General features: G+C 43.4%; 5 protein-coding genes and 1 long non-coding RNA gene across 6 annotated transcripts; 4 read left to right on the top strand and 2 right to left on the bottom strand.

Annotated features, from left to right (window-relative positions):
* Window positions 1-542: 542 nt before the first annotated feature.
* LOC129592338 (uncharacterized) lies at window positions 543-1037 on the top strand. The gene is made up of 3 exons (XR_008690965.1): window positions 543-604; window positions 762-853; window positions 975-1037. It is a non-coding gene; the product is annotated as an uncharacterized LOC129592338 (long non-coding RNA).
* A 1031-nt stretch (window positions 1038-2068) lies between these two features.
* LOC129592313 (uncharacterized) lies at window positions 2069-4862 on the top strand. Its single transcript, XM_055488326.1, has 3 exons — window positions 2069-2727; window positions 3083-4265; window positions 4324-4862. Exons 1-2 carry the CDS (start codon window positions 2361-2363, stop codon window positions 3484-3486), a joined length of 771 nt encoding a protein of 256 aa, XP_055344301.1. The 5' UTR covers window positions 2069-2360; the 3' UTR covers window positions 3487-4265; window positions 4324-4862.
* Window positions 4863-5721: 859 nt separating this feature from the next.
* LOC129592287 (atrial natriuretic peptide receptor 1-like) lies at window positions 5722-12154 on the top strand. Its single transcript, XM_055488286.1, has 21 exons — window positions 5722-6311; window positions 6457-6501; window positions 6833-7284; window positions 7347-7385; window positions 7473-7553; window positions 7620-7760; window positions 7848-7898; window positions 7972-8145; window positions 8234-8372; window positions 8443-8521; window positions 8690-8909; window positions 9018-9200; window positions 9293-9509; window positions 9595-9868; window positions 9931-10150; window positions 10227-10365; window positions 10507-10555; window positions 10623-10672; window positions 10744-10835; window positions 11029-11129; window positions 11728-12154. The coding sequence occupies exons 1-20, from the start codon at window positions 6035-6037 to the stop codon at window positions 11089-11091; spliced, it is 2985 nt and encodes a 994-aa protein (XP_055344261.1). The 5' UTR covers window positions 5722-6034; the 3' UTR covers window positions 11092-11129; window positions 11728-12154.
* Window positions 12155-13587: 1433 nt separating this feature from the next.
* Window positions 13588-14610, bottom strand: LOC129592263 (N-arachidonyl glycine receptor-like). Its single transcript, XM_055488255.1, has one exon. It carries the CDS (start codon window positions 14608-14610, stop codon window positions 13588-13590), a length of 1023 nt encoding a protein of 340 aa, XP_055344230.1.
* A 1065-nt stretch (window positions 14611-15675) lies between these two features.
* On the bottom strand, window positions 15676-16901 carry LOC129592326 (acanthoscurrin-2-like). Its single transcript, XM_055488338.1, has 2 exons — window positions 16764-16901; window positions 15676-16236 (listed from the first exon to the last, which is right to left on the bottom strand). The coding sequence occupies exons 1-2, from the start codon at window positions 16773-16775 to the stop codon at window positions 15787-15789; spliced, it is 462 nt and encodes a 153-aa protein (XP_055344313.1). The 5' UTR covers window positions 16776-16901; the 3' UTR covers window positions 15676-15786.
* Window positions 16902-17525: 624 nt separating this feature from the next.
* On the top strand, window positions 17526-18525 carry LOC129592262 (uncharacterized). The gene is made up of 2 exons (XM_055488253.1): window positions 17526-17658; window positions 17980-18525. The coding sequence occupies exons 1-2, from the start codon at window positions 17644-17646 to the stop codon at window positions 18523-18525; spliced, it is 561 nt and encodes a 186-aa protein (XP_055344228.1). The 5' UTR covers window positions 17526-17643.
* The last annotated feature ends 9322 nt before the right edge of the window (window positions 18526-27847 follow it).

Below are 27847 nucleotides of genomic sequence, written 5' to 3'. Positions count from 1 at the left end.
TTTGATATCGTATTTGGTTAAGCCATTTATTCTTTACGACTTTACCAATAGCTCAGCTGAAACTCCGAAAATAACTTTGACCGAAACTTTTATCCTACACTCTTGACAGATTTCCAGCGGCGTTCCGCAACCAAATGTTGACCACGCCGTGGAATTGTGCATGTTAGCTCATACTCTGATTGGTGTATCGCGTTCTTTTCATGCCGCATCCGTACCGAACATTGCCTTAACTGCTCGGATTGGGATCAACACGGGTATGTTTTTGCTTAAACTAGCATCGCTTCGTCTTTGCTATCGTTCATGTATTGAAGCTGTACCCTTACAAAGCCAATATTTGCTCGCTCTTATCAGGCTAAAACTTTTTCCATATATTCGTCAGGTCCGCTAGTAGCTGGGGTGATCGGAACGAAATCTCCGAGATACTGTCTGTAAGTCGAGAACAATCTGTGCTCGGTTACTCGAAGTGTTAAGTACTGCTTAGAATTTCCTGATCTTCTTGACATGTACAAGTAGATTCATGGTACAAGTTCCAGTTTCCTGGTGCGTTTTATTAGATTTGGAGACACTGTGAATACTGCCAGTAGAATGGAATCCACCGGAACCGGTAGGAAGACTTGACCACTCAAAAAGTGCTGTATCACAGCACTTTGTAACAGGGCGCGGTCTAGAGTATTGAAATACCGGTATTTTCATTACGAAAACTTTCATCATATTTCGCCAAGGTTAAAAGATTGGTAGCATAATTCGAATGACCGTTTCAGCTGGCAAAATTCACGTGAGTGCGACTACGTATGCCGATGCGTTAAAAAACCCTGCACTGAAATTTGAGGACCGTGGGGAAATCGCTGTTAAGGTAAGTGACTAAATCGTACTCCGTAGGTTTTGGCGAGGGCGTTTAGTTGCGTGTCGAAATTGCACCGTTAATATAGTATTGTTTCGTGTATTTTTTTACATGTCCGTGCATTCATTCATAGGGAAAGGGAACCATTAATACATACTGGTTGGAAACAGTCGTCGGAAAGCGCGACAGCGTACGGCCAAATTAAATGGTTTATCATGAACTTGCATCGTATCCGAATGCAGAAATGCACTTTCCGGCAGGTAAACAACGTAACCGCTTGTAAGTTTTTATCATCTAAGCACAGATACTAGCATTTTTAAGCGTTTTTTGGGATTTTGATTTCATCACTTTACACAGCTCGTGGGTCCGGGTTGTCTACGCGAATTTTCATATGGTGGGAAATGTGGTTCTCCGTCGTTCTTTTACTGGATTTCGCATGGGAACTGACTGTTTGTATAGTCAATTTTTGCAAAAATACTATGCCATGGCAAATCATAAGCCAAATACTCCATGCCAAATTTTTACAAAATACGAGTATACTTTTCCTTGTTATTTTAATTGTGCTATATGTACATACTGCTAAACAAAATTTCGACGTTGAATGTACAGTATGATCATAAAATTTTTGTATCACTGGGCAAAATTACAATTTGTTCGTCAAACTGGAAAAAGATTTTATTAAAAAGAATTCGTCAGCCAACGGAGAAAACTTCATGGTTCATACAAAGGGTTCATAATCTACATATGATAACAGGATAAGACCTTACCGCTTGCACTTTCCGGTTATCTAAATTTATATACCTGAGCAAAAACTTGAGTTGCTTCAGTGGCCAGTATATATGCAAACATTGCCACACTATTATGAAAATATGTGCATCGTCTGGTTAAATATCCCCGAAATGATGATTCAATAGGTACACTAACCTACAATATATACAATGTACAATTAGAGTGTGCATTCATCGCTGGGAAATGTTTATCAGCATACGGCACTGTTCGTTGCCGTTACCGCAGAAGGTACGTTACCGCAGTTTTAGACAGCATTGACTTCACTTCCGTTCAGATAAATCATAATGGCCATGGAAGTGCAGTGTTATCATTGCAGGATATCTGCAGTCGTACTATGCAGTTTATTAGTTTATTTACCAAACCGTCAAACCCCGAGGCAATCATAAGTTTGATCAGAATAAACACAGCAAATCTGTCTGATAGCAGTCTCAAGCCGGACGGTACGCTGCCGGTGATAATGCGTTTCAATTAATTCATTCATAGCATACTGATGCTATAAGTTTGTAAAAAAGAACTCGTTATTCGCCGCATTATTAAAATATCTTGATAAGGATAACTGTGCTGGATTTCTGTGTGTGTTAACCACACTGAAGCGCAAAACAGCCGTATAGACCAGTAACAGTTTTAAAGCTTCTTTTAACTTTGCACTGAAATGGGATAAAGAAATACAGTAATCCATTATGCACTGATAATGGGTATGCGCTATCGCTCGTGATCATGCAGTATAGTTATGGACCGGGGTCCGCACAGTAGCGAAACTGAATCAACCGGGAACCAACCTGAAATAACGATATTTGGTAGCAGCTGCAAGTACAACTACGGCAACTCAGACTTTATTGGTCGAGGAACCTTTGGGATTGTCTATCAAGCCAGCATTATTTACCGCGGGGATTTTGCTGGACCGGAAATTGTGGCCATTAAAGTGGTGCATTTGGATAAAGACACCGTGGATAGCGAGGATTATCTGGTGAAAATGCACAGGCGATTTGATACACTGGTTGCGCTTAATCACAGCAATATCGTGCTGTACCACAAAGTTACTCTAACGCGAGCGCCTGGAGGAGCATGCATAGAGCTAATGATGGATTACTGCACAGGTAAAAGTCCTATCTGTGCCATGCACAACGGTAACTGCAGTAGGAGGAATTTCATGGTTTATCCTCGATACTTTCGCCCGGCACACTGATAAACGAAATGGTACGATACACAGCACACAGCGCCAACGTTTTATTCTCCACACATTCTTCGCACCTTTCGCTTTCGCGCATCCCGAAACACTATTTGTTTGCTTGATTTTGTTTTCCATAGCCAAATGATTTATATAGGTACATTGGCTGGAAAGCCGCTTGCAACAAAATAAAGCATTCGATTGCTTAGACGGGTCCATTAAATTCAGCCATTAAACGCGCTCGCCAACCACTGACTGACGCTTATTTAATTTGTTCATTTTAGGGGGTGACTTGGCAACTTTCCTGAACAAAATGAGGCAGAGCAAAATTCTACTTGGCAAAGCCAACACCATTCAGTACGGGCTGGAGATGGCGGACGGACTCGCATTTCTCCACGACCGCAGGATAATTCATGGAGATCTTAAACCGGAAAACATCTTGTTAATGTCACTGCCGAACAGCGTACACAGAGTCCTTATTGGCGACCTCGATGATCTTGTGCAAATTCAGCGCACATCCACATGGTCAGCCGACATTCAGCGCCTGCGGGGTACGCCCCGTTACATGTCGCCAGAAATGTTAAGAAAGTTTGCAGGACTGCCAGCAGAAATTCCTGGACGCAAGACCGACATATGGAGCTTAGGTTGCATTCTGCTAGATCTGGTGGAAGTGGTTACAGGGAATTAAGAGAAACGGCTGCTTCACAACGGCATTTACGTAGCTGCAGGAAACCAGATTCCCGACTGCCGATTTATGACGTTGCTAATTGACGGCTGTGTCCCGTGCCTTCCGGACGGCGCATGCGCCGAATTTGCATCATGTATTCAGTGTTGTTTATGTACTACGCCGCGACATCGCCAACCAGCTGGCGAAGTGCATTCTCTGTTGCTTAGTTTACTGCAAGAAATCGGTTTAGAAAACCCAGCGAAAAATAACAATACACTGGTGTATTATCGACACTCACCGACTGCGCCAGAAAATGGAGCCGAAGTGAAGGTCTCGACTTCGCCGCAAATATCTGCGAGAGCCTCAACAGACTCCAGTGCTAATGTGATAATATTTTTTGCGAAATCTTTTACCACGGAGCATTCGACAATATCGACAATATCTGTTCAGATATTTGATTGGCATACGAATCATATGGAACGAATAGATCTGCCTACTTCCTTACAGCGCAAAAGCTTCGATCTTCAGTTCATAATTGTGGACAAAGAAATACTGTGCCAAATTAGAGATGATGATTACAGCCCGTTTTATCCAATCATGTGGAATCTGGAAACCAACACCGATCGTCACGTTGAGCTACGCTTTGCATATGCAACTATGACTTGCCCAATAGCCGTGCACCAGAAAATATTTTACTGGGACATTGGGGGCAAATCAACGGGACCGGTATTTAAGGTCGCGGACTTGGTGGGCGGCACGAATGTATGTTTGCCGCAACCTCCAATATCAGAACCCAAAAGGTATAAATAGATATGTAACTCATGCTCAGTTCGCTTGATATTACCAGCTGTTTTGTAGGCTGTTGCACATATAGAAAACGCAGTGTATGCTGGAGATGCAATTATTTTTCTTGGGTTCGTTAAGAACGCTGAAGAAATGACGGTCGGATGTTACGACACAGCAACCAGCACGTGGTGTTCTTTGCCTGACTTTCCCGAAACCCGAGCGCGCTTTGCTCTTGTTGCCCTGGACAGTAGCATTTACGTCCTGGGTGGAATAAATAAAGACACGGACGACATACCACTGCAGTCATGTCTTCGTCTGGACATGGATACGCGAAGCTGGCAGGTCATCGGTTCGCTGTTAGAGCCTCGATCGCATTTATGCGCATTTTTTTCGAACAACCGAATCTACGCGTATGGTGGTTGGTCGTGGGACGACAAGAAGCACTGCCGCTCGCATACAATGGAGATCTACGATGCCGTTACCGATGTCTGGTCGTACGTCAACATGTCCAACTCACCTTCCGATATGGCTATTGAGCGACGACCGTTCTTTGCTTGCGGCCCATTTGAATAAGCGGCTAGTGCGTTTATTAAATGGAGCGAAAAGCAGTTACATCTTCGCTGTACAGTACATGTAACGCAAACTTCCCCGGGAAGAACGGGCGAACGTTTGGAAACATGATGCCTGTAACCTCCTTGCTGTAGTGATAATGGAACATACGGCCGGTACGGGACCATTGGAAACATGGGCTAAGCGGAAGTTTGAGACACCTTACATTTCGTATAATGCCTATAACCCCGAAGGAATTTCGACTGGAATGATATAATTGGGCGCACCAGACAGCACGGATGATTATTTTCCGAAGCAGTCGAACATACCGTATCCTATGACCAAGCGATGCAGGAAATAAGTTGGGAAGTTGATGCTACCATTGATAGTGCCACTGAGAAACAAACGCTTCCAAAATCAGCCTGCAGCTATCCCGGCGTTGACGACACTAGTTTTTTCAATGTTTCCAGCCGGGATCGCTTATATGCATGCGGAGGTGCGAATGTTTACCCGACTGTACGCGCTCACAGGCAGTGAAATTTGTGGTTAAGTGTTATTTCATTTGATCGTCGTCGTTCATGAAACAAAATATTGACTCTTGTACTGCAGATTTTGAAAAAGGCGGTCTTTTTAAGTGTCGTATTTTAGAAATTTTATGGTTTGTGACTGGAAACGCCACTGAATTTCACTGTTTGAGTGTCATTGATCTTACTGTTGGCTGGAGCAGGTCGGTTTCTGCTTGGTGGGTAGTTGTACGGGATAAATGGGAACAGCCGATTTATGTATTAAAATCTAATCGGTGATCGGAGGTTTCATCTCCCACGCATACGGAAATGGCATCCGGTTCATTTTTGATACCCGTTACACACATATGTACACCATGCTTATTGATATCCCATTGCAAAAGGCGATGTACAAACAATATTACGCTGATCGTGTGTTTCCACCTGCTTCGGATATTTCTTATAACCGTATCTGCTCTGCGTTAGAGCTGATTTCCATGAGCTACATTGCTGTTACAGAGGTACAGTATTTTTACTAGTTGAGCCTTTACAGTAGCAATTCAAGTCTTATTACTGGGCGGCCTAGCTGAACAAATTCGTCCACCAGTTTGTGCATTAAAGTTTATCGTCTGTTATTATGCGCCCAGCATCGCAGCTATCTGCGATTTGGTTTTTTTATATTGTTTTCCTTACACTATGTGCGATGCTTAAATATTACCATTGCAACTGTGATGATGTCCAACAGCGATGTCTATGGGTACGAGGTTATGATGCCCGCGTACGATGCCACATTATCTGCAATACGGAAAAAATATCCGCTGGTTTCGAATCATTTGACAGTCCTTCCGATTTTGAACCTGGCACAGTACATGCCGAAACAAGGATACTCATATCCTTGTGATTATGCGTACGAGGCTATTATGCCCTTTGTCTCAGCATACTATTACCAGCATCTGAGAGCGCTACAAAGGGATTTGAACGAAAGTCTCCTGCTGATCCTTGCTGTTGGTAAACAGAAACAATAGATCCTAATTTAAACTTTATACTAGTCACCAACTTAGACAGCCAGAACCCTTTGGCATTTGCAATTTTGGCAAGTCCTTTATTGTTTGTCCATGTTAACAAAATAAATAGTGAAAACTCGTTGTTGCAGACTGGTGTGATAGCGCGCAGTTGGAGCTAGCCAAATTCACTACCGGTAGGTTATGCATGCTCTTTATAAGTATAAATGCTCATAATAAAATACTTTAAAATGTAGCTCAAGCTTAGCATCGTTTACAGCGACCTACAATTTAAATTAAACAAACGTCGATGTGATACTTAGTAGACTTGCGCTCTTTAATAGGAAAAGACATATCTAAAAGTTAACACGAGCGCCAATCAGGCGCGCAATTTTACTAAGTCCACCAAAGTCATTCAGCCACGTTTGTTTGTTGTTGACGATTTACGTAATATGCTCTTACTGTTTTTGTAGCGTTGATCTCCGACTAGTGACATCTAACCTTAATCTAATCACTATATTATTGCAGCGGCTGATTTGCTGTTTTTGAGCTTAAGTCCCGCGAATGGAGACTTGGATCAGTTTCAGAATTTCCCTACCATGGCAGAATTAGGAACAATGCCCGCGGCGACCCTGGAAGCCGGTGTAGCCGCTCTTTTGCTGCATTTCGGATGGACCAGGAATATTGGTTTATGGTGTCCGACGCATGGTATTTTTGTACCGGCTATTTTTTGTGATGCTTTCGTCCAAAGTGAACTGTACAGCAAAGTCGGTGCCAATCAGTTCCATGTGTTTGACCCGGAAGTAACAGAATTTTCCCCGGTACAATATCGCCAGGTCCTGACCTTTATGCGCACTCGGACGCGTGGTAAATATGCCCAGACCAAAGCCTCATCGGTGCCGTTAGCTATGATCATTAATATTTGTTTGATTGCAGTGATAATTGTTTTCATGTACCCGCAGCTTGTTCGCCAGTTCATGGTATAACTCGAAGGAGTTGTCATCAGTCCTTCTGTTTGTAGACTAAATTGGTATATTTGCAGATTGTCGCCCACGAAATGAATATGACAAACGGAGAATACGTAAGTAATTAAGGGCTTTTATTCCGTTGTGTAACAAGTGTTGGTATCAGAATTTCAATTAATGCATAACACATTTGTACGTCGCAGGTGTTCTTAACACTGGCATTTGATCTCGAACCCGGCGTCCCCTATCGAATTACATGGAGAGAAAATGAGGAAGACGACGGGGTAACGGAATATATTTTGTCAACGAACGAATTATTTAGTTTATTAATTCAATAAAATTTATTGCAGCTGGCATTTCAAGCTTTTCGGTCGCTTATCGCTGTCGCATCATTTGGAGTACAGTGGGATGATTTAGGTGATGATTTATTTGACGACATTGCCCGCATATCTGTGGATGTGTACAACGTAACTCTGCCTTCAGAAAAGATCGTAAGCGCTTATAAACGTTGACAGCATTGTGCTCTAAAGTACTATCGGACGTAATCGTTATATTGCTTGTTTGCTGATCGGTTGTAGCGAAACGAAGCACCGGCTATCATGTACGACCTGTTGATGAATTTCGCTGAGGTGAGATATCAGAGTAAACAGATACCACACTTTGTTAATACATTCACATGATGCGTAATGAACTGTGAATTAGGCAGTGAATCGATCTTGGGACAATGCGGAGTACTTCCGGCCTCGAACGTTTGCTCAGCGCCTCAAAGACCAAATGTACAATCGCCCCTCGAGTGTGACCAAATTAGCACGGGACGGTAGTGCCGCCTTCCGGGTACCCATCCTGCGGCTCAATACAGCGAATGGGCAGATGGAGGTATGTACATACATACAATGAATATCATACTGATTCGTCGCTTCACGCTTGCATAATATAACAGAAAAACTTCCTGGCTTTCATGCAGACGGCTGCGGTGTTTGATGCCGAAAACCGAACCATCGACGTTGTCCAGCGTGACCTTTGGACATGGCACAACCAAACCCAGTTTCCGTCCAACTATCCAGTGTGCGGCTTTGACGGTCAACACTGCCCGGATCATTCAAGTGCTTAAATTACTGGGGCATGTTGATATCGCATCGTGGTTATAGCGTTTCTGAAATATCTATATTGCAGTAAATTTGGGACCAATATTTGCCGGCGTAGCACTGCTGATTATTATTGCAATATCACTGTTCGCAGGATGGCTGTATCGGTACGTGTTTCCGTTCCGAATTGTGCTATTTAGTAGACGAGTTAATTAGTATGAAAATAACCATTCCGGCGTTCTGCAGAAATTTATGTTGCGCATTTTTCAAGGAACTGTTTTATTGATATATCATAAACTGTGGACGAATAAACTAAATCTGGAACTCTGCTGCAGGCGTAAAGCGAACCGCCTAATTATATCGCATATGTTCCTGAAAGAGTCTCTGTTGACGTTCGAATCGACAAACGAATCCTTCGACGGAAAGCAGATAGTGTCATACAGCGATAATAGTCTTCAGATGGAGCACCAGCCTGTTCATTTTCTCCGTATTTCCAGCAACACCTCCCTGAAAACCTGGTTTCGGAACAATTCACTTACCAGTCACCTGCTGATTGTTAGTTCGCGTTTGTATTTTTGAGTCAGCAGATTTCTGTAATCGAGTACAACAGAACGTTGAACTTGTAAATGTGAGCTGCTATTAAGTTGATCATCCTGCTGATAGATGCACCGATTAACCAATGAAAACGTCGGTATTTTCTATGGAGCGCTTGTGAATGCAAGCGGAATTCCGGATTACCTAATGGGCGAATATTCATATCGAGGAAGTTTATGGGAGATAATGACGCAGAAGAACATTTTGAATGATATGTCCATCCGGCTATCATTTGTGTACGATTTTTTAAAGGTCCGTAAAACTTAAAATTTTCCGCCATATAAAGGATAACAAAATAATGAATAAATGAAATAATAAATACTGCAATGCATTGACCTTTGTAGGGCATCTGTTATATACATACGTCGCCGCTCCATTATCACGGCCATCTGTCCATGCGTGCCTGTTTTATCAACAGTCGCTTTACGCTAAAAGTTGGCCAAGCTGGTTATCAGCGACTCTTTAATCTGTTGTCGAGTGATACCAAAACAACAAGCGGATCTCGAAGCGATGATGTTTTTCAGTTTGGGAAAATATGCAGCGATGTTATTACTTCACAAGGTAGCGTCCGACTTTCCGCAGTCGTCGCATCATACGAGATTTACGAACACATAAATGTCGATAAATATTTATTAATTTTGTTTAGCCACAGCAGATACCAGAACCAAGGACAATTTAATTCAACTGAATACGATCATCGAAAGCTGCTTATCCACCGATCCCTCGTTGCGTCCCACATGCCATAATATCCTACAAGTCTTTCGGAAACTGCCGAAATTGCCGAAAAACGTCGTCGCACACATGCTATCGCAGCTGGACCGACAGGCGCACGATCTGGAGGAAAAGGTCAAGATCAAGACAGCTGATTTGGTGGACGAGATGCGCAAATCCGATTCGCTCCTTGCCGAGATACTTCCACGGTAAGTATTACGTTTGTATAAAATGTACCATGAACTTGTAGACAAATTCGGGATTTTTGCAGATCGATTATTCAGCGTCTGCGAAATAAAGAACCCATAACCGCGGAGTCCTTCAGCAGCGTTTCCATTCTGTTTAGCGATATTCCAGCTTTTGCCGTCCTTCTACGGTGTTGCACTCCCATTGAGTTGATCAGCATCCTGAACGACACTCATTCAAATTTCGACGGCATCGTCCACGATTTTAATGCATATAAAGTGGAAACGATTGGCGATTGTTATATGGTGCGATGTTGCTTCTTAACCATATTCTCGGCGTACTGTAAAATTCTTCAGTTGGTGTTTTATTTCCCTTATATAGATCTCCAGTGGTGTACCCTTGCCGAACGTAGACCACGCTGTCGAGCTTTGCAGACTGGGTTCAGCGCTGCTGGCAGTCCCGCTCACTTTCCGGTCAGCTCATGATGTTGTTTTAACTGCGCGGATCGGGATCAATTCAGGTGCTCTCCTCTTGCCAAAAACTGAAGTTTAACCGACAGCTACTTCGGTTTACTTTAACGCCTGCGAAGCCCTACACGATCATTATAGTAAAAGCATTAACTAATAATTACAGTTTTCTTACATTTTTTTGGAATTGCCAGGTCCGGTGGTTGCCGGGGTTATCGGAACAAAGTCTCCTCGCTATTGCCTGTAAGCGGCGCAGTAAGGATTTTCCATAAATCGTACTCCCATTTTTCCGATTTTGTACTTCTACCAGGTTTGGAGACACCGTTAACACGGCCAGTCGGATGGAATCAACCGGAAGCGGTACAGTAGGCTTGATGTAGATATGCAGTTTTAAGAAGGATGAAAATGTTCTTTCTCGTCCACTTTTATAGCTGGAAAGGTCCATCTGAGTCCGACAACGTACGGCTTGGCTGTCCAGAATTCCGCGCTGAAATTTGTCAGTCGTGGGGAAATAAGCGTAAAAGTAAGAATCTGAATTATTTTAATGCTTACAAATATTGCTATTATTACGAGGACAACGTATAGTGATTACTCGGCAAAGTCGGCATCATTCCGCAAACAAACTACGTACCGTACTGTAAAAGCTGCCTTTGATATTTGACGCCACCGGCATTTCTTCTGTTGTGCTTGCGGTATTTCTTTTTTCGGTTTTTCAGGGCAAAGGCTCCATCAACACGTACTGGTTGGATACGGTCCCACGGCCCAACAGCGTAATATAATGAACATAAAGCCGTCTTCCGGTGCTATTATCGAAACGGTGCGCCAATTGAACTTTGCAACAAAGTATACTTTGGTCCATCTCAGAACTGATGTGCACTTTTATTAATTCATATTAACTTGTGGCAGTGATCGGGTAAACTGTTTTCGTTGTCTGGCGAACCGAACACTTTTGGAATTTTTGCATTAAAATTGTTTTTGGTAAGAGTCACATCTCGATTTTCCATAAAACCCTTCAGCAGTATACATTACCAGCTCTTCTGGTGTGTGAATAAATAAAACAAATGTTTCGAATAAAAATTCTCAGAAGTTCTACTAATAATTTTAGTACTTATCTAGGCAGTCGTGGAATGTTTTGCGATGATGCCGTGTAAGCCCTTGCGGACCTTTTGAGAAGTGTTGTTTCGTTAGATCAGTATAATAATATACACGTACGCAGCAGAAGCGCTGCTAAAGGCGGCCCCATAGTCAACCGTTTTCTGAGACGGAGAAAAAGTTTCTCGACGGGACGGCACTGACGGAGTTTCCGTGGTCACGGATTTCCCACGACACGGTCACTCCGACTTACCGTCCCGTCGTTGTGTCCGAAAGTTGTGTTCCTCATAGTTGTCGGTGCTTCGGCTATATTCTTTTGACAGGTCGACCTTATTCTTCATGTCGACCCTACAGCTTAAGCGTGTCTCTAAAACCGACAAGGAAAGAGAGAAAAAGGATTTCTGTCTACACGGCATCCCCCCGCTGGAGCAGACTGAGCACCAGACCCCTGACGACTACAGTAGGGATTTGAAGGCAACCATCGAATCCATCGGGATCTCTGTCAGATTTGTCTCAATTTATTCTGCTAAAAAGGGTCGTAAGAATAGTTTGTTCGCACGTGTTGGTTCTTACGCCAGTGAGTCTGAAAAAATGTTCACGGCAGACAACTGGCCCCCTAACATCGGGGTGCGTGAATGGCAGTTCACCCCTAAGGAGCAGTAGTTGCCGCTGTCTCGTTTGCATACTTAATCAAACTTCTCTTTTCTAGTACTTAGTTCGTACTTTCACGTGATACTTATTAAAGGTCCAGTAAACAAAAATTTTGACAGGAAGTAGGCAACCGCCCGTTGCAACGGTTGGAAGTCACCGCCCAGGGCGGTTGAAGGCTGCATTATGGCAAGCCGGCATTAGGCTTATGGAAAGCCGAGTATTATAGTATGGTTTGGTAATAAGTACTGTACACTACAGTACATGTCGATTACGAGTAGGATGAGTGAGTAAAGGCTTTGCAATAGGTCAAACAACATTTCAACAAGTAAGTAACTATGCACTTTATACTGCATAATTTGCCAAATCTGAGAAACTAAAATTTTCATAAACTTTCAATTTGGCAATCTACCCAGTCACGGTACTTTTTGACACAAAATACCTCATTAGTAGCTTTCTATATTTACTGTTATCTCCAAATGCCTTGCAATGCTTCACACAGCTGCTCTAAATTCCGAGTTATTCGGTATTAATTTTTTTATGCTGCTAATGTTTTACGAGGCATTTTGCTACAATTTAATAAGCAGATGTAAAACTTATGTAAACTTTCCAAACGGCTTACAGATGGAAAACATGTATAATATGTACTAACTTTCAGATATGGAAAAATGTACGTACAGATGTAACTATTTAAGTAATTAAAATGTCTGTTTAACAAAAAGGGCCTGTGTTAGATGTGGATTCATGTAACAATTAGTACATATGTATAGGTACAATACAGGATATAAGTGTATTAATAATCTGGGCGTCCAGGTGGGCAGTGGCCGCTTGGGGCAAACGTATGTATGATTGGGCGAAAAAAAACGGAGACTGTATTAGGGAGGAGCCATCCTCTCCTACACCGAAGTCGTCGAAACCACGAATTTCGACGACTCGGTTTCAACACGATCATGTTCCCTCATAGTCATCCGTAAAAATGGGACGGAGAGTCGGGGAATGGTGTCCTCATAGTTATTCGAAGTTCGGACACCTTTTAGTCGAAACTGCCGTTTTCGGTGAACTATGAGGCGGCCTTAACACAAGAAACACTCAGGAACGCATGCCATACCTCCGTTCAATGCAGATGAAGAACAACAAGTTACAGAACACAAATGAGAGCCGGCAAAAAGTATGAAGCGGACATAATGTTGTCCGATAGTGCTAGATTAAGCTGTATACTGTTCACTAAGCTATTTGCATGAGCGCGCAGCTTATACGGAGAGCTGGGCCATCTGCCTTCAGTCTGCCGCTCGCTCGTATTAATTTCGCAAGGACATAACATCCGATACGGGACAATTTATTCGTCTCAGAAATTCTGCTTTCAACCCGAAGAATCCTTGATTAGTTAGTTGACTGTAAATCCTAGGTGCACTGGTGATCTTCCGGCCATCATATATTTCTCCGTCGTAGCGTGGTGAATGAGAGATTCGAGTTCAGAAGCCGTATCCATAGAATTACGTATAGTATCCACTATACGTCCAGTAATATTGTTTCTTTCACTTTCGTCGTCGTACAAACATCTGGGTCAGACTAACCCGCAAATTATCCAATCCAATGATGAAAAATACCGGATCGAGCAGCGGCTGAATTATGTAAAGCATGGAAGCCACATTAAACCATAGAAACGACGGCTGGATAGCTGTCCATGCCAGTGCAAAGAAAAACGCATGAAACGGTGTGTAACACACCGACGTACTGACGGTCAACATGGACAACATGGAGATGGATTTGGATGTCTCTTTCCGCCGACTCATGCGGCGCTGCGCGTACACGCCATCACCAAAATTATTCGGGTCACTCCCGTCCGTCCGCACGGTGACATTGACCATCCGCGTACTGGGTATGGCGATCTTAGCTTTCTTCCGCAATCGCTGCCACAGCTTCCAAAACAGCAGCGGATACGCTGCCCAAATGATCACCACGGTTAAATCGATCATGACCAGCTCGAACGCCCGAGCGGTCACCGGCTGGGCGGCCTCGTTCAGCGCGCAGTGATACGGCGCCGGTGTGCGATGCCAGACGACATCCAGAACAACATACGGGAGACCAACTATATGGGTAATCAGCCACACTGTCGCGCACGTCGTCAGAGCGATACGGAAACTGTGGACGGAACGGTAGGAGAAGGGGTGGAACGCCGCCCAGATGCGGTTAATGGTCACTAAGGTTTGCGACCATAATTGACAAGCCGCTAACGGATACAGCATGTACTGGTACACCGCACATACCCGCCATCCGGGGAACCAGCTGGGCAGGGCGGTGAAAATGGTGGCGAAGGGCATGTCCAGGCCGGCGAAGAGGATGTTGATGGTCAACAAGTTCATCACGTAGACGGTGAACGGGGTGCGCAGTTCGCGGTTGACCACGTAGGCGAAAAGTACGATTCCGTTGAGAAGAATGGTAAGCATAAAGATGCAGAGTTTGACGATGGTCGACCAGTTCCAAATCATCTTGGACAGATCGCTGTCGCCCCAGGGGACAGCGCTGACGTGGATAGGGAAAGTGGAATTATTCAGCATTTTTTCTGGCGTATGATACTGACATCTTGCAAGTAACTGCCTGACTGTTTTAAAAAGATGCGATTACAGCCTTAATTTTTCTTATAAAGATATTACAATCATCGGCTGTTGAAAATTCTTTCCGCCCAGTTCGCCGGTATAGGAGGGGTATTTATTATTTAATTAATAATCATGGCGCTGGTTCCGAATGGCACGCTGCCCTCCTGCCGGGACGTTGTTCCGTCTAATTAAATGAAACCGGTGCCGGCGGATGGGCTCTCCTTATTGTGGTTTCACGATTATTAGCATGAATCGGTCATAACTTGATTACAGGCTTGATTTCAGGGTTGATTTACATCACGTCATACGGTTAAAACACCGTTAATGTTTAGGCGAAAGCCACATGGAACGTGATGCGCAGAAGGCACTGGTTGCTAGTATTAATAAGCCGATTAATATATTATTACAGTCTGCATATGTCGAATCAATAAACCAGCCGAATTACGTCGACAAGAACTGGCAGCATCACAGCGCTCAGGATTAGAAAAAGTAATACATGGGATGTTGGATTTCAAGAGTCTTTTGATCACACCAAAGCACAGGATATTAATTCAGCCAAACCAAACATGTGCCAAAACCGACGAGCGTTCATTATTTTGTGATACGGCAGCATTGTGCGTTAATTAATAAAAAAAGCTCCGTGGTCTACAGGGTAGTGCTCTGTTACATGTTTTCTGTACACTCTGCATGGTACTCGTGTGATGCAGGTTCTGGGTTCAATGAATGCGCAACAGTTATTAATAAAGGTTGCATCTCGCCTACGTTTTTCATAAATAAATCAATAACTTTCAAAACATTACCGGGATTGTCATGTTAATTTAATTAATATCGTACTCTGTTGTCTCTGTGCATATACTGTATGAAAATATTCGCAGCATATCTGCATATTTAGTGCATGGAGCAGTATGATCGCTTAATTATTGCAGTATCTACTGACGAACTGAACGACAGCGCTATTTTGGATTTTACATTTCATTATTTTTTCTTTGGTCAGTGGAACAAACGTCAACAGGACAACAAACTCGCAACAAAACTGAGCCAACACACAACTCCGCAACATTCAAAACACTAAACAGTCGTTAGCAACAAAATTCGCCAATTTAGCAACATTCAAATTACAAAAGGCGTGGTAAAAGTTCACTTCCTACCCCAACCTGATCCGGTGGCAGCCATAGGAGCGATAGCCGCGGTGGGCTGTGCAGCCACCACGGGGATCATGGGAGTGGAGTAACCGCCGGCGCCGCCCCAACCACCGCCCATTCCTCCGGCTAATCCCGCGCCCATACCGCCGTATCCCATGCCGCCGAACGGGAAGCCCATGCCGCCCATTCCCATGCCGCCCATTCCCATACCGCCCAGTCCACCCATACCCATTCCGCCATAACCCAGGCCGCCCATGCCCATACCGCCAAACGGGAAGCCCATACCGCCGAGGCCCATACCGCCCAAGCCCATGCCGCCGAATCCACCCAGGCCGCCCCACAGTCCGCCCATTCCCAGTCCGCCGAGGCCCATGCCGCCTAAACCGAAACCGAACTGGGCGTTGACGACGCTGACAAAGGTCACCGCGACGAGGAGGATTAATATCTAAATTTAAAAATATTTTCCTCGAAGTGTGGACTAGCAAATCGGCTGTCTTCATACAGGTAACACATTACTACCGAAATACTTTGATAAAACACTGGAAATATGACATAAGACCGTTTAAAAAATTAAATGAGAAATTCAGAAGGTGATGCACGATACATCATTTCCATTATGTCTTTATGTCGCACGAATAGATTTTGAATCCATTATATGAGTCAATCTAGGATATTAGCAAATGCCAACGCATTCATACAGCGCTGCTGGCTAAATAAAGGTCACAAAAAATTAACTCTAATTATTCGTTTTTATATCATTCTTAAAAAAATTTATCACTGGAAATTGTAAGCACTCGTAAATAATACCGAAGTATTTTAAAATTTATGAGTGGAGTAGCTCGGATTTGTGAAAGAATGTATTCGTGTTTCGGATATTAATGGTCGAATAAAGTTTACGAAGCGAAAGACGATTATTATTAATAAATTATCCGGTTAATAATAATTATTATATAGAAAAACATTGCAACTTACCGATTTCTGCATTGTGGAATACGACAAAAATACTAAAACACTATAATACAAAATTTAGCAAAAACTATGCAAAATCACGCGGTAAAACGACAACTATTTGGCACGGGCTGTATGCAACGTCGAAAGCGAAAGTTGCAAGACTGATCGTTGTGTGTCACTGTCCGGAGATTTTTATAGGCTTCAATGGATCGCCAGGGAGAAGTTGTGCAAAACCCCGACAATGCCACAGAACTAGGTAAATAGGGCATTTCCATCATTCCATTCTCCCCATTCGGGTCTCAAGCGCGATTGCGTCTGGACTGCGTCGACGACAGCTCAAGGGCTGTGCTTGCGCTGCGTCCAGACCGATGAATACCGGCGCCGCCACTTTTGCGCCGTGTAGAAGCGACGCTGCTTCTCACTGCCGATGATGCTCATTAGACTGAAATTAATTAAATATTTTATTTCTGCATGGCGCTCGCGTAATAAGCTGACCTAGAAACAGTCGTCTGATGAAAGGCAACTTTTAGAGAGAAAGTGAAAGTCAGAGGCGACGATGACCACGACCGGTCCAAGGAGAAACTGCAGAATTATCATTGAGTTTTGGGCTTTATAATACATCGCGTTAGTATCCCGTAGGAATGTATTGTCTGGTCCGCTGGCGCTCGCTTCTTCGTTCGTCGTGGATTCTGTTGATTGTCTGGTCTAATCCAGCCGTATCGAGAAGCGCATTTTGTTATATAAATCAATGGATTGGGAAATTACTGGTTTTATTAGCGGTCAGTTTAAAACAGCAGCGACGTTGATTTTGTTTGTCGCCGGAGTAGATTAGTTGTCCCATTTAGTATTAGATTGGCATAACACATTTTACAGTGGTTAATACGTCAACATTTTCTCCGTCATGCACTGCATACTGGTAAGAGAAATAGTAATTCATAACCTTTCGGTGAAATTAAAAAAATTGCGTTTAATTTTCTTTGATAAAATACAGCCTGTTGCGTGGTACATATAACAACGAATGAAATAATGCTGTAACAATGAATAACCTTTCAGGTATAGATCGCACCATTATTAAATAAGAAACTATGGTTTATACCTTATAGTGCCGTTACAATACTGCAATACTAGCATGAAAACCGACAAATTTTATGTCTTCTGTTACGAAATCCTTTTGCATCCAGTGAATTAATGGTCTGCCGCGTGCATCCACATTTATTTATTAATTTTGTCTTGACAGAGAACACTTCTCCTTTCTGTTGTGGCCGCCTCCCTCGCCTACGCCCTGACGGACTTGAGCGGTTTGGCCTTCGGTGGTTACGGAAATACCGCTACCGGCTACGGTAACACCGGTGCCGGTTGGGGCGCCGCGTCCCCGCTGACCAGCTACCAGCAGAACTCCGGTTGGAGCCAGCCGCAAGTGCAGCTACAACCCGTCCAGCTGTACACTCCCAAGATCCAGTACAACCTCCATCCCGTCACCATGTACCAGCCGGAGTACAACGTCCGCTACAAACCCGTCCAGATGTACACCCCGTACCAGGCGCAGTACAGCGGCTGGGGCGGTAGCCAGACGCCCATCACCCAGACGCAGGCCGCCATCCACGTGCCGGTAGCCCACACCGCCGCCCAAACGGCGGACCTGTCCGTTCCGCACGCCGCGGTGCCGGTGGTGCACACCACGCCTGACCTTTCTGTTCCCAATGTTAACGCTCACACTGTGAATATTCCTAACACACAGACATTTGCTAATGCGGCTGGGGTACCTAACGTTGCTTATAACTGATGTTTTCGTTGAAAGGTCACTTTTTATACGTGTTTTGCGTGTTTCTGTTTGTTAACCGGATTGAAAGTTTTTAATTGCCAGCAGTAATCGTGTATTTTTGGTGTTCGCTCTGAAATTATTACTAGGAAGCCTAAATGAAAAGTCAAATATTCAGTTTATTGGTTTTCGTTATTAGTAGTACAGCAACAAGCAGTATCAGAATGTTATGATCGGTCAACAGTTCGTGCCATGTAACTACTGATAAGAACACAAATCTCAAGAAGATCGATTTACAATAGTACAGGAAATAACATAATGCACTCTGAAAATTGTTAATATACGTAATCTGATAAAGGCCCGCTGATTTCTGCCTGTGGTCTCACTTCAGTCTGTCACAGCGCGAAGCACGCATGGTCTTGATGGAACCGAACAAGAGCAGAGAAGATCTTGGTCTTGGTGGTCCCTACCCTGCATTGGTCAAAGGGCAGATATCAAGACTAAACAGGCACACATGCTTTTCTTTGTGTGCCTCTCATATGGACAGGTACTGCAGGATAAAATTGTTCGTGTCTGTCAGCTGTCTTTCTGAGGGAAGAAAACATCGTTATTTCTGTCAGTTCTCTGTTACCACACAGGCTACTTCAACGATTCCGAATTATGATGTTATTGGTCGCTTAAGAATGACTATTAGCTGCTTCACATCACTTATTACGCAAATGTTTTGTGCGGATAGAAGGGTCCTGGTGCATGTCGACGATTAATACGAGTAGTTTTTTGTTTTTGTTTCCTTGTGGAGATCCTGTTGCAGCCTTGTGGCACCGTGTATTACAAATTCGATTTTTTTCCGGAGCGTGTTACTGACCATACAATATTTTTCTGGATTTGGCTTTAATAGTTTCCATACAGCATCAATATTGTGAGTGACAATCCGCAGTAAATATTCAGTAATTGTTAACTCCAGAGATTTTAATATTTTGTATGTGTTTAATTCATATTACATGTATATAGGTGGTGTTGCTGTCATAAAACGTCATAATTATTATAACTGTCTCATAAAAATATTTAATATTAATTGGTGCTAATTTCGTAGGCCATGGAAGTGATGGAGAGGGAAAAACAGCGACGACGTACAACTGCAGCGCAAAAACATTAAATCCTCACCTTGTCGAGCCAAACCACGTACACTAATAAGCAGATTGCGCAGAAGTGCGATGTAGGATGTCATACCGTATACAAAATTCTGAAAGCCGCCCCTTCCCATTCAGGCCAGCAGAAACTCGATCAAAAACCGAGCGGTTCCCGTGACGAGCGGCGGCAACTGATTGTCGACTTGTTCGAGCAGGACTGCACGCTAAGCGACATAATGAAGAAAGCGCAGGTGGACAAAAAAATTATCTATACCGTTCTGAAACAAGCCGGGCGGAGCTTCAAGAAACGGGATAACCTATGCAAAAAGAAAAAAGCGAAAATCCTGAAGCTCTTCGCGGCCGGCCACTCGGGACCGGCCATCCAGCGAAAGGTCAACGTATCCAGGTATATCATGCAACGTCTGTTGCGCCAAACAGGGAAATCTTTTAAGGAACGCGATAGGACTGCCGAGAGCGGCGTGGTTGAGCCGGTCAGCGATGAGATGGTGGCGCAGATATTGCAGCTGCAGGATGAAGGTGTCCCTCTCGGGGAGATAGCCAAACGGTTGGGATTGAGTCGGCAAACTGTCACCCGCGTGGCAGCGCAGTTGCAGAGTTCACCGCCACCCAGCCGGATGCTCCGCAGTGCGGAGTCGAAGGGGGATGCCGATGTAGTTGAACGTTGTGCGACTGACGTATGTGAGCGATCTATTGCGGATTCTTGCCAAGAAGTTGGTTCCTCCGACGGCCAACCGGATCAAACCAAAGGCGGTAATAGAAACTCTGTGGAAGAGAATGGGAATATCGACGGAAGCGAGAACGGTATGGATAATATCCGCTAATCACTAATGTGCTTCACACTGCTGTTTGTACATTTTATCCAGGTTGACATTAACCATGGTAAATAAAGGAATTTATAGCAAATACGATCTATAAATACAATTACAATTACTGTACATTAAAGCAGTACCATGGAATTACCGTTGTTGTCTGTTTCTCGGGACTTGTTATGCAAAAATCATAATCGTACTAAGAGTCACAATCTCCGGAGATCTTGAAAAACTGAATATTTGAAAAACGGGATATGGAATTCAAAGGCAAGCGCAAATGTTTCACATAATTATTCTGTGAAATGCTTTCCTTGCAGTTGCCAGTAAAAATTACTAAACATGGATCAATCTGGTAGTAAATATTTTTATCCGATCTGATTTGATTTCTTAAGTTATTTATTCGGTAACCGGTAATTTTTGATAACATCCTTTTACTGCAATGATAATTTTGTAAAACTATTATTATATAATACGAGGAATACGGTACGAAATTGCAGTATCATGCATACGGAGAAAATAAGGAAAATTGACGTATAAAAAGTCTCAGAAAGATATATTAGCTGGGAAACTTGTATGCTTTAGCAATCATATGCAAATACAAGTTTACAACCATATCATATATGGATTACCGAAAACTGTCTCGACAATTAAAAGTTTTGTTTTAACAGGCATTGACGCACATGCTGAAACACAGTTTTTCTCCTTTGATGACTTTTTTGGTGGAGAGTACCACGTGAAAAATATTGCCAAGAAAGTCGGTGTGGACACGGACCGTGTTCGACGCGCTCTCGTTTCCGGTCAGCAAAAACTACCGGAAGTGACGACAGAGCCGCATGGGGATGCACACGACGACTCCGTGGACACTGCCGCTGAGGAAACGCCGCCGACATCCGGTGCAGGTGGCACTGCCAGCGCCGCACCGTACGAGTGCCGCATCTGCCGCCTATCATGGAAGGACGCGGACTTGTTTTTATCGCATTTAATTTCAAAAAAGCACTGTAAACTACCCGTAGCGACAAAAGAGAGTTTTCTGTACTGTACGGCGTGTCAGTTTAAAAGTCGACAACCCCTGAAACTGGGACAACATATCGTGAAGTATCAGTCGCAGAATGCCAACCGGAAGTCAAGGGTCCATGCGGTGAAGGCCGACAATTTACTTGACTGAATTACCAAAATATAATATTGTATATCGTGGATCTGGTTTTTCCCTTTAAAGCATAATGTTTGTAGCTGTTTTAGCTGTGCTGGATCCTATTCCTGACTCAATAAAAACTGCCGTCTTAGACTATGATTTGTGATAAATGTAGTTACCACTTGTAAAGCCTCTGGATGTTGCAGCTGGCATAATATTGTGCACGTTCATGCTTACAAACTCGTATACGAGTGTAGGAAATAAGAACACCATGTAGTGCTCATAAATTCTTTATCAGTTGGCATATAATAATAAATGCCATCGCAATAGACAAAACAACGGATTAGAATGCACAACAATCGGTTCGTTAATTTATTGCAGTTTGCAGAACGGAAGCAACTGTTGGTATATCTTTATTATGTTCCAGTAGGATTAACAGCAGAAGTTATATAATACTGAACTCACAGAGAAGAAATACAAATTACGATATACAAATTACATAAGAATCTAGCTGTTTCCGCCTTTTACACAAAGCGAATAATGATGGTCTGCCGGGAGTGAAATATTCCTGAGAGACGCATAAGAAAACCACATCTCAAGATGCATGCTAATCGGTACCCCCTTATCTGGCAGATACTAATTAGCATTTTGATAGTATGTACCTCGGCTTTAGGGTAGTTCCTCTAGAACTAGAAGAGCTATCCCAAAGCCGTGGCACAATCAAGTACAGAATATGTACATGCAAGTGCAGGAACTACAACTACTGCTTGACGAGCGGCACAGTTTGGAGCTACCAGCAAACCGGAAACGATAGAACACCGGTAACACATGGCCTCGGTTGTTCCCATTGCCTTCAAGGCATGTACAGTGCCAGTTACGGGAAAGCCGGTGTTTGATTGGGGCGCCCCTTCCCAATTGATCGACCAGCTCTTCCTATAAACCAAAAGCAGGTTCAGTTGCTGTGCGTCCAACTGCAACACGTTCGAGATCCAGTGCACACCTGCATCCGGCCACCAGGCACTAGCCTGAGTATAACGTCCGCAAGAAACCCGCCCAGATGTACATGATCAAGCGCATATGCAGCAAATCGGCTGGGGTGGCAGCCAGACGTTCATCACCCAAGATCGACGCAGACGGCCATCCATGTGCCGGTGACCCATACCATCGCCCAGACGACGGACCATATCCGTCTGGCACGCCACGGTGCCAGTGGTGCATACCCGCTTGACCTTTCCGTTCCGAACGCCGACGCCCACACCGCAAACATTGCTAATACACAAGCGTTTGCCAATGCGACGACGGTACCCAGTAGCGTGCCACTAAATCTTTTCTTGAAAGGTTGAATTTTTTTTGTATTTTGACTATATGATTATTAGCACATGATCTCGGCAATGCTCGAAAGCATCAAGATTAATAGGAAATCTTGACACGAGTTCAGGACGTGAGTTCATACCGCGTGTTTTTTGACTGTTAATAAAAACACATGTTTTTTTAATAATATTCAAAAAACAAGCGTTACTGGAATATTGCAACCAGACTGGTCTAGTTGTCTTTAGTCTAGTTGTGTGACGCTAATTGTTGACTGGTTGAACCAGTCAACAATTAGCGCCACACAACTAGACTAAAAATTAAACAGCCTACTTATTTCCAGAAGTAAAATAACATAATATTCGTATGCGAGCTCTGATAAAGGCCGTTTGTTACAGGCTCTCTTAATTGTAAGTCTCCTCCAAACTGCGCGTTGTGGCATTACTTGTCCATCTAAAGTAGGTCATTCGTTCCAGAAGGAACCGAGCAGAGAGAGTTTGGTCAGCACACGCAGATGCTTCACCTTTGTGCGTCTGTAAGCTGTACAGGCAGGACTAGTTTTGATGTCTTAATATTATAGGCTGGCTATCCGATGGCAGAAAGCATCGATTCTTATATTTTGCATGACTGCATCTGCCAGTTGAACGTTGCTTCGCGTAAAAGAGGGTCCTTCAGGAATCAGAACTGCGAGTATCATTTTTATTGATATTTCATTTTTAGAAAGAATCTGCTTTAGATCGTTTATCATGAAAAGTTGCAAACTCTTCACGCCGATAAACGTGCTGTTGCACGTCGATATGCTTTTGAATCCTTGAAATATTATGATATCATGCGGACCTCTATTTCGATTTTCTGGAATATTTACTGAAATTCAACAGTTGTTTTCAGTTTTACGGGAAGCACGGTATATATGTATTTTAGAACGGATAGAGAGACCAGCTACCAAACTGTCCAGAACATGTAAGAGACAATAACACGTTCTTAATAATTATGCGAATTGCTATACGAGTTGTTAAAGAACTATTTAATAAGTTACGTAAAATGATTATGAAAAGACAGCTTTCTATACAAACTTTCGAAGTGAAGAGAAGGTCCTCTGTATTCAAGAAAACAGAAATTTTATTGGTAATGTCACTCATGTTGTTCGCATCGATCGCGCACAAATTTTTTAGCAAAATAAGGACATAATTTAAAAAACGTTTAAATATACAAAGTGCTTTTTAATTATACACTAATTTTACATAAATAATAATTTTGAATAACGATACATTGAATAGGTTATGGAAAGCCAACCGCAGCTAAAGCGCCAGCTAATCACCGCCGCTCAGAAAGAACAAGTCCTCCGCTTGTCGCGCCACTCCCGCTGCAGCACCACAGAGATTGCCCGACAGTTCCGAGTGGGTCTGAGCACCGTCTACAAAATTCTGCGCGCCGTACCGTCCACTTCCGGCCGGCAAAAACTTCTTCATTATCTGGGGGAATCCCGTGGCGATCGACGAAAGCAAATCGTTAACTTGTTCGAGCAGGGCTGCACAATGAGCGACATCATGCAGAAAGTGCAGGTGGGCAAGAAGATCATCCGCGCGGCACTGAAACGAGCCGGACGGAGTTTCAAGGAACGGGATAGTCCGGGCCTTAGCAAAGACAAGAAGGCGGCCATTCTGAAGCTTTTCGCGGCAGGCCACTCGGGGCCGGCCATCCGGAGAAAGGTCAAGGTATCCAGGTGGAGTATGCAGAATTTGTTGCACCAAACAGGGAAGTCTTTTAGGGAACGGGATCATCCGGATATTGGGGAAGAGAAGAAGGCACAAATCTTAAAACTGTTTGCGGCTGGCCACACAGGAACGGAGATCCAGCAAAGAGTTAGCGTATCTGAGTGGACTATGCGGAATTTGTTACGCCAAGCAGGGAAGTCTTTTAAGGAGCGCGACAAGCAGGGCATTGGTGAAGAGGAGAAGGCGGAAATCCTAAAGCTCTTTACGGCAGGCCACACACGACAGGAGATCCAGCGCATAGCCAACGTGACGGAGTGGACAGTGAGGAATGTAGTGAGAAAAGCCGGCAGGTCCTTTAAGGAACGCGATAATACAGCGCAGAAGGAAGTTGATGAGACCGTCAGCGACGAAACGATGGCGCAGATTGCACAGTTGCAAGCCGACGGTATCAGCGACGCCGCAATTGCCAAGAGGGTGGGCGTGAGCCGGCAAAGTGTCCTCCGCGTGACAGCGAAGTTTCACGGCTCGCCGCGACCCAGCCGGATGCTTCGCAGCCCGCGCACGACAGGTGATGCGGGTGTTGAAAAGGAGCGTTCCGGAGATGCCTGCAAAAGAAACCGCCCTGTTGCTGATGGTAGCCATTGCGATCTTGCGCCGGACGACCATCCAGATGACACTGAGAGTGAAAGTATAAACAAGGCGGTAAAAAAGCGGAATATCGGAGAAATCCGAAACGGTAAGGATAATTCGCTAATCTGTTCGTACTGATACAAAATTGCATTGTAATATTACATTGGTGACAACTTGGCGTGTGTACCCTGTATATTAAATTTTTGAAAAGAGAAGCTATACTAATTTATTTTCACATATTATTTATTTTCATGTATTTTATATTTATTTTCATATATTTCATATTTTTATTTCCACTTAATGGCATCATCGATTTCATTACATACGAATAAGATACGATCAATAACTTTTAGAGCCTGTAAAACGCATATAAAAAAGTGACAAAATACTTCGTTTAGAGCCAATTAAAGGGTACGGAAAGCTATAGGATGCCTTGTACGTTCTGCATAAATATCTATTAATGCACTTTTTGTTTGCACAATTAAGACCGGGACTATTCCAATCGACGATGACTTTAAGAGTAATGAGAACTTCTCCTAAGCTACGCGTATTTGTGATAATCAATAATAAATGTAAAATCTGGAATTGTTCAATTTTTGCATGTGCTGTATATAACAAACTACACTCGTAGTTACCTATTCGTGCATGTGAAAAGCTGCAAGAAAGCGCGTATACTGTCATCGTAAAAACATTTATGCATTTAATGTGGCAACATTGGCGTAAAATTCCAAAAGTGTTTAGATGCCAAAAATAAGAATTATTTCGCAGATACCGATGCATATGTAGAACCACAGTCTTCCTCTTATGATGACTTCTTTGGTGGAGAGTACCACGTGAGAAATATTGCCAAGAAAGTCGGTGTGGACCCGGACCGCGTTCGGCGCGCTCTGGTGTCCGGTCGACAGCAGCAACCGGAAGTGACGGCGAAGGCTTGTCTTGATTTACCTAATAGTTTTGTGGACAGTACCGCTAAAGAAATGTCACCGGCAACTGGTGAGGATGGCAATACCAGCGACGCCCCGTACCAATGCCACATTTGCCGCTTGTCGTGGAACGACGCGGACTTGTTTTTATCCCATTTAATTTCCAAACAGCACCGAGTACCCGCTAAACCGGAGAGCTTTCTGCATTGTACGGCGTGCCACTTTAAAAGCCGACAACCACTGAAACTGGGGCAACATATTGTCATGTATCAGTCGCAGAATGGCAAGCGGAAGTCGATGGTGCATGCAGTGCAGGCCCATAAGTTTTTTGATTAAATGTCCGAAATACATTTGTATGTTGTGTACCGGGTTCCGTTTTTTCATGATGACAGTGTGTTTGTTTGTACTGCATTTCATGCACAATTCTGTAACATTCCTTACTGAAACCTGGTAAAACCGTAGCGCATATGAAGCCGCGTATTTACTATACGTGTCTACTTTTTTATTGTAAAAGAAACTGTAAGCTGTAATAAACGTAATTTTTTTGGCCATGTTTAGAATACATACTTGTGGTACGTACCATAATTTCTGCAGCTTCACGTAAACAGATTACGGGCAGTGCAGCCTTTTCATGCACGTTAACACTGCACAGATGTCTGTGACTGACATTTCAAAGACGTCATGATCATTAAGTTCTCATTATGAATTATGATTCTAAATATATTGTTAATGGCTGCGAACACCGGACATTGGCCATATAATAATAATGTGGCCAGGCAGGCTTTACAGGCTCACAGCCATAAACCTTCTGAGCTGATCCGGAGACGAAGAAAGGGAACAGAGAGACCTATTTTAAGCTTCCTTAGAGAAAACTTCCTTGCTCGATTAGATGCTTACGGTATGACAAACTTATGAATCTTTTTACAACACCACCACCTGTAGAATTTTGTTTTCTTTCTACTGATGCCAAAAGCGGCCGAATTTTAACATTACAACATTCACTGTTATGGTTTTATTGACATCCTGTCGAAAGCCCATGGCATGTGCGTGCTTTCTTTCTTGCCCGTATAACTGGTCTCGTTGTGTGCATGGTTGTTTTCTTGCCGCTAAAATTTCTGTTTGCCCAATGCCCACATCGAACGTCCGTTTCCGGTGGGCTTGCTTCAACGACGTACTGGCCACATCGCTTTTGTTGCTTGTCTTCGGCGGCTACTTTGGTGCTCCAAGCATTTCCAATTCTTTCCCATTTTAATACAAATGCAAATTTGTTTAGGTGATCAATAACTGCCGACGAATAAAAACTTCAATAATGTTGAACTGTTACTGATATTTATATTTTTAATTATCGCTAGATGACCCAAGCCAAAAAAAGGCGGTTCAAAAAGGAATATTAATTTTGTCTTAGTTATTTTACAGCACTTTAGCATCTGTATCTGTACAATGCCAGGTTATTCATTAATTCTAGGCAAAAAACAAACGGAATAGTTCAGTTTGTCTTCCTGTTCTAAACGTATTCTAAACTAGGTATTCTAATATTCGTATTCTAAATCCTATATACGTGCAAAATATTATTAATAAAATCGACAACTATGAACAAGCGCTTCGCTTCGGTCTTTTATTGCCAGCCTATAGCGGTGCACTTCCCTTGTGCTACTTTGTATAATTCTTCACAACAACA

This window comes from Paramacrobiotus metropolitanus, unplaced genomic scaffold, assembly GCF_019649055.1.
Source record: "Paramacrobiotus metropolitanus isolate TYO unplaced genomic scaffold, Prichtersi_v1.0 Parri_scaffold0000051, whole genome shotgun sequence".
NCBI lineage: Eukaryota > Metazoa > Tardigrada > Eutardigrada > Parachela > Macrobiotidae > Paramacrobiotus > Paramacrobiotus metropolitanus.
This window is presented reverse-complemented; position numbering and strand designations above follow the sequence as displayed.

Excerpts from the sequence above, each read along its gene's own strand:
- LOC129592287 (XM_055488286.1), top strand. The coding sequence starts at position 6,035 with ATGATGTCCAACAGCGATGTCTATGGGTACGAGGTTATGATGCCCGCG. Across the intron at positions 7,386-7,472 it reads ATATGACAAACGGAGAATAC|GTGTTCTTAACACTGGCATT; the intron begins GTAAGTAATTAA and ends TGTACGTCGCAG. Across the intron at positions 7,761-7,847 it reads CTCTGCCTTCAGAAAAGATC|CGAAACGAAGCACCGGCTAT; the intron begins GTAAGCGCTTAT and ends GATCGGTTGTAG.
- LOC129592313 (XM_055488326.1), top strand. The coding sequence starts at position 2,361 with ATGGACCGGGGTCCGCACAGTAGCGAAACTGAATCAACCGGGAACCAA. Across the intron at positions 2,728-3,082 it reads AATGATGGATTACTGCACAG|GGGGTGACTTGGCAACTTTC; the intron begins GTAAAAGTCCTA and ends TGTTCATTTTAG.
- LOC129592263 (XM_055488255.1), bottom strand. The coding sequence starts at position 14,610 with ATGCTGAATAATTCCACTTTCCCTATCCACGTCAGCGCTGTCCCCTGG.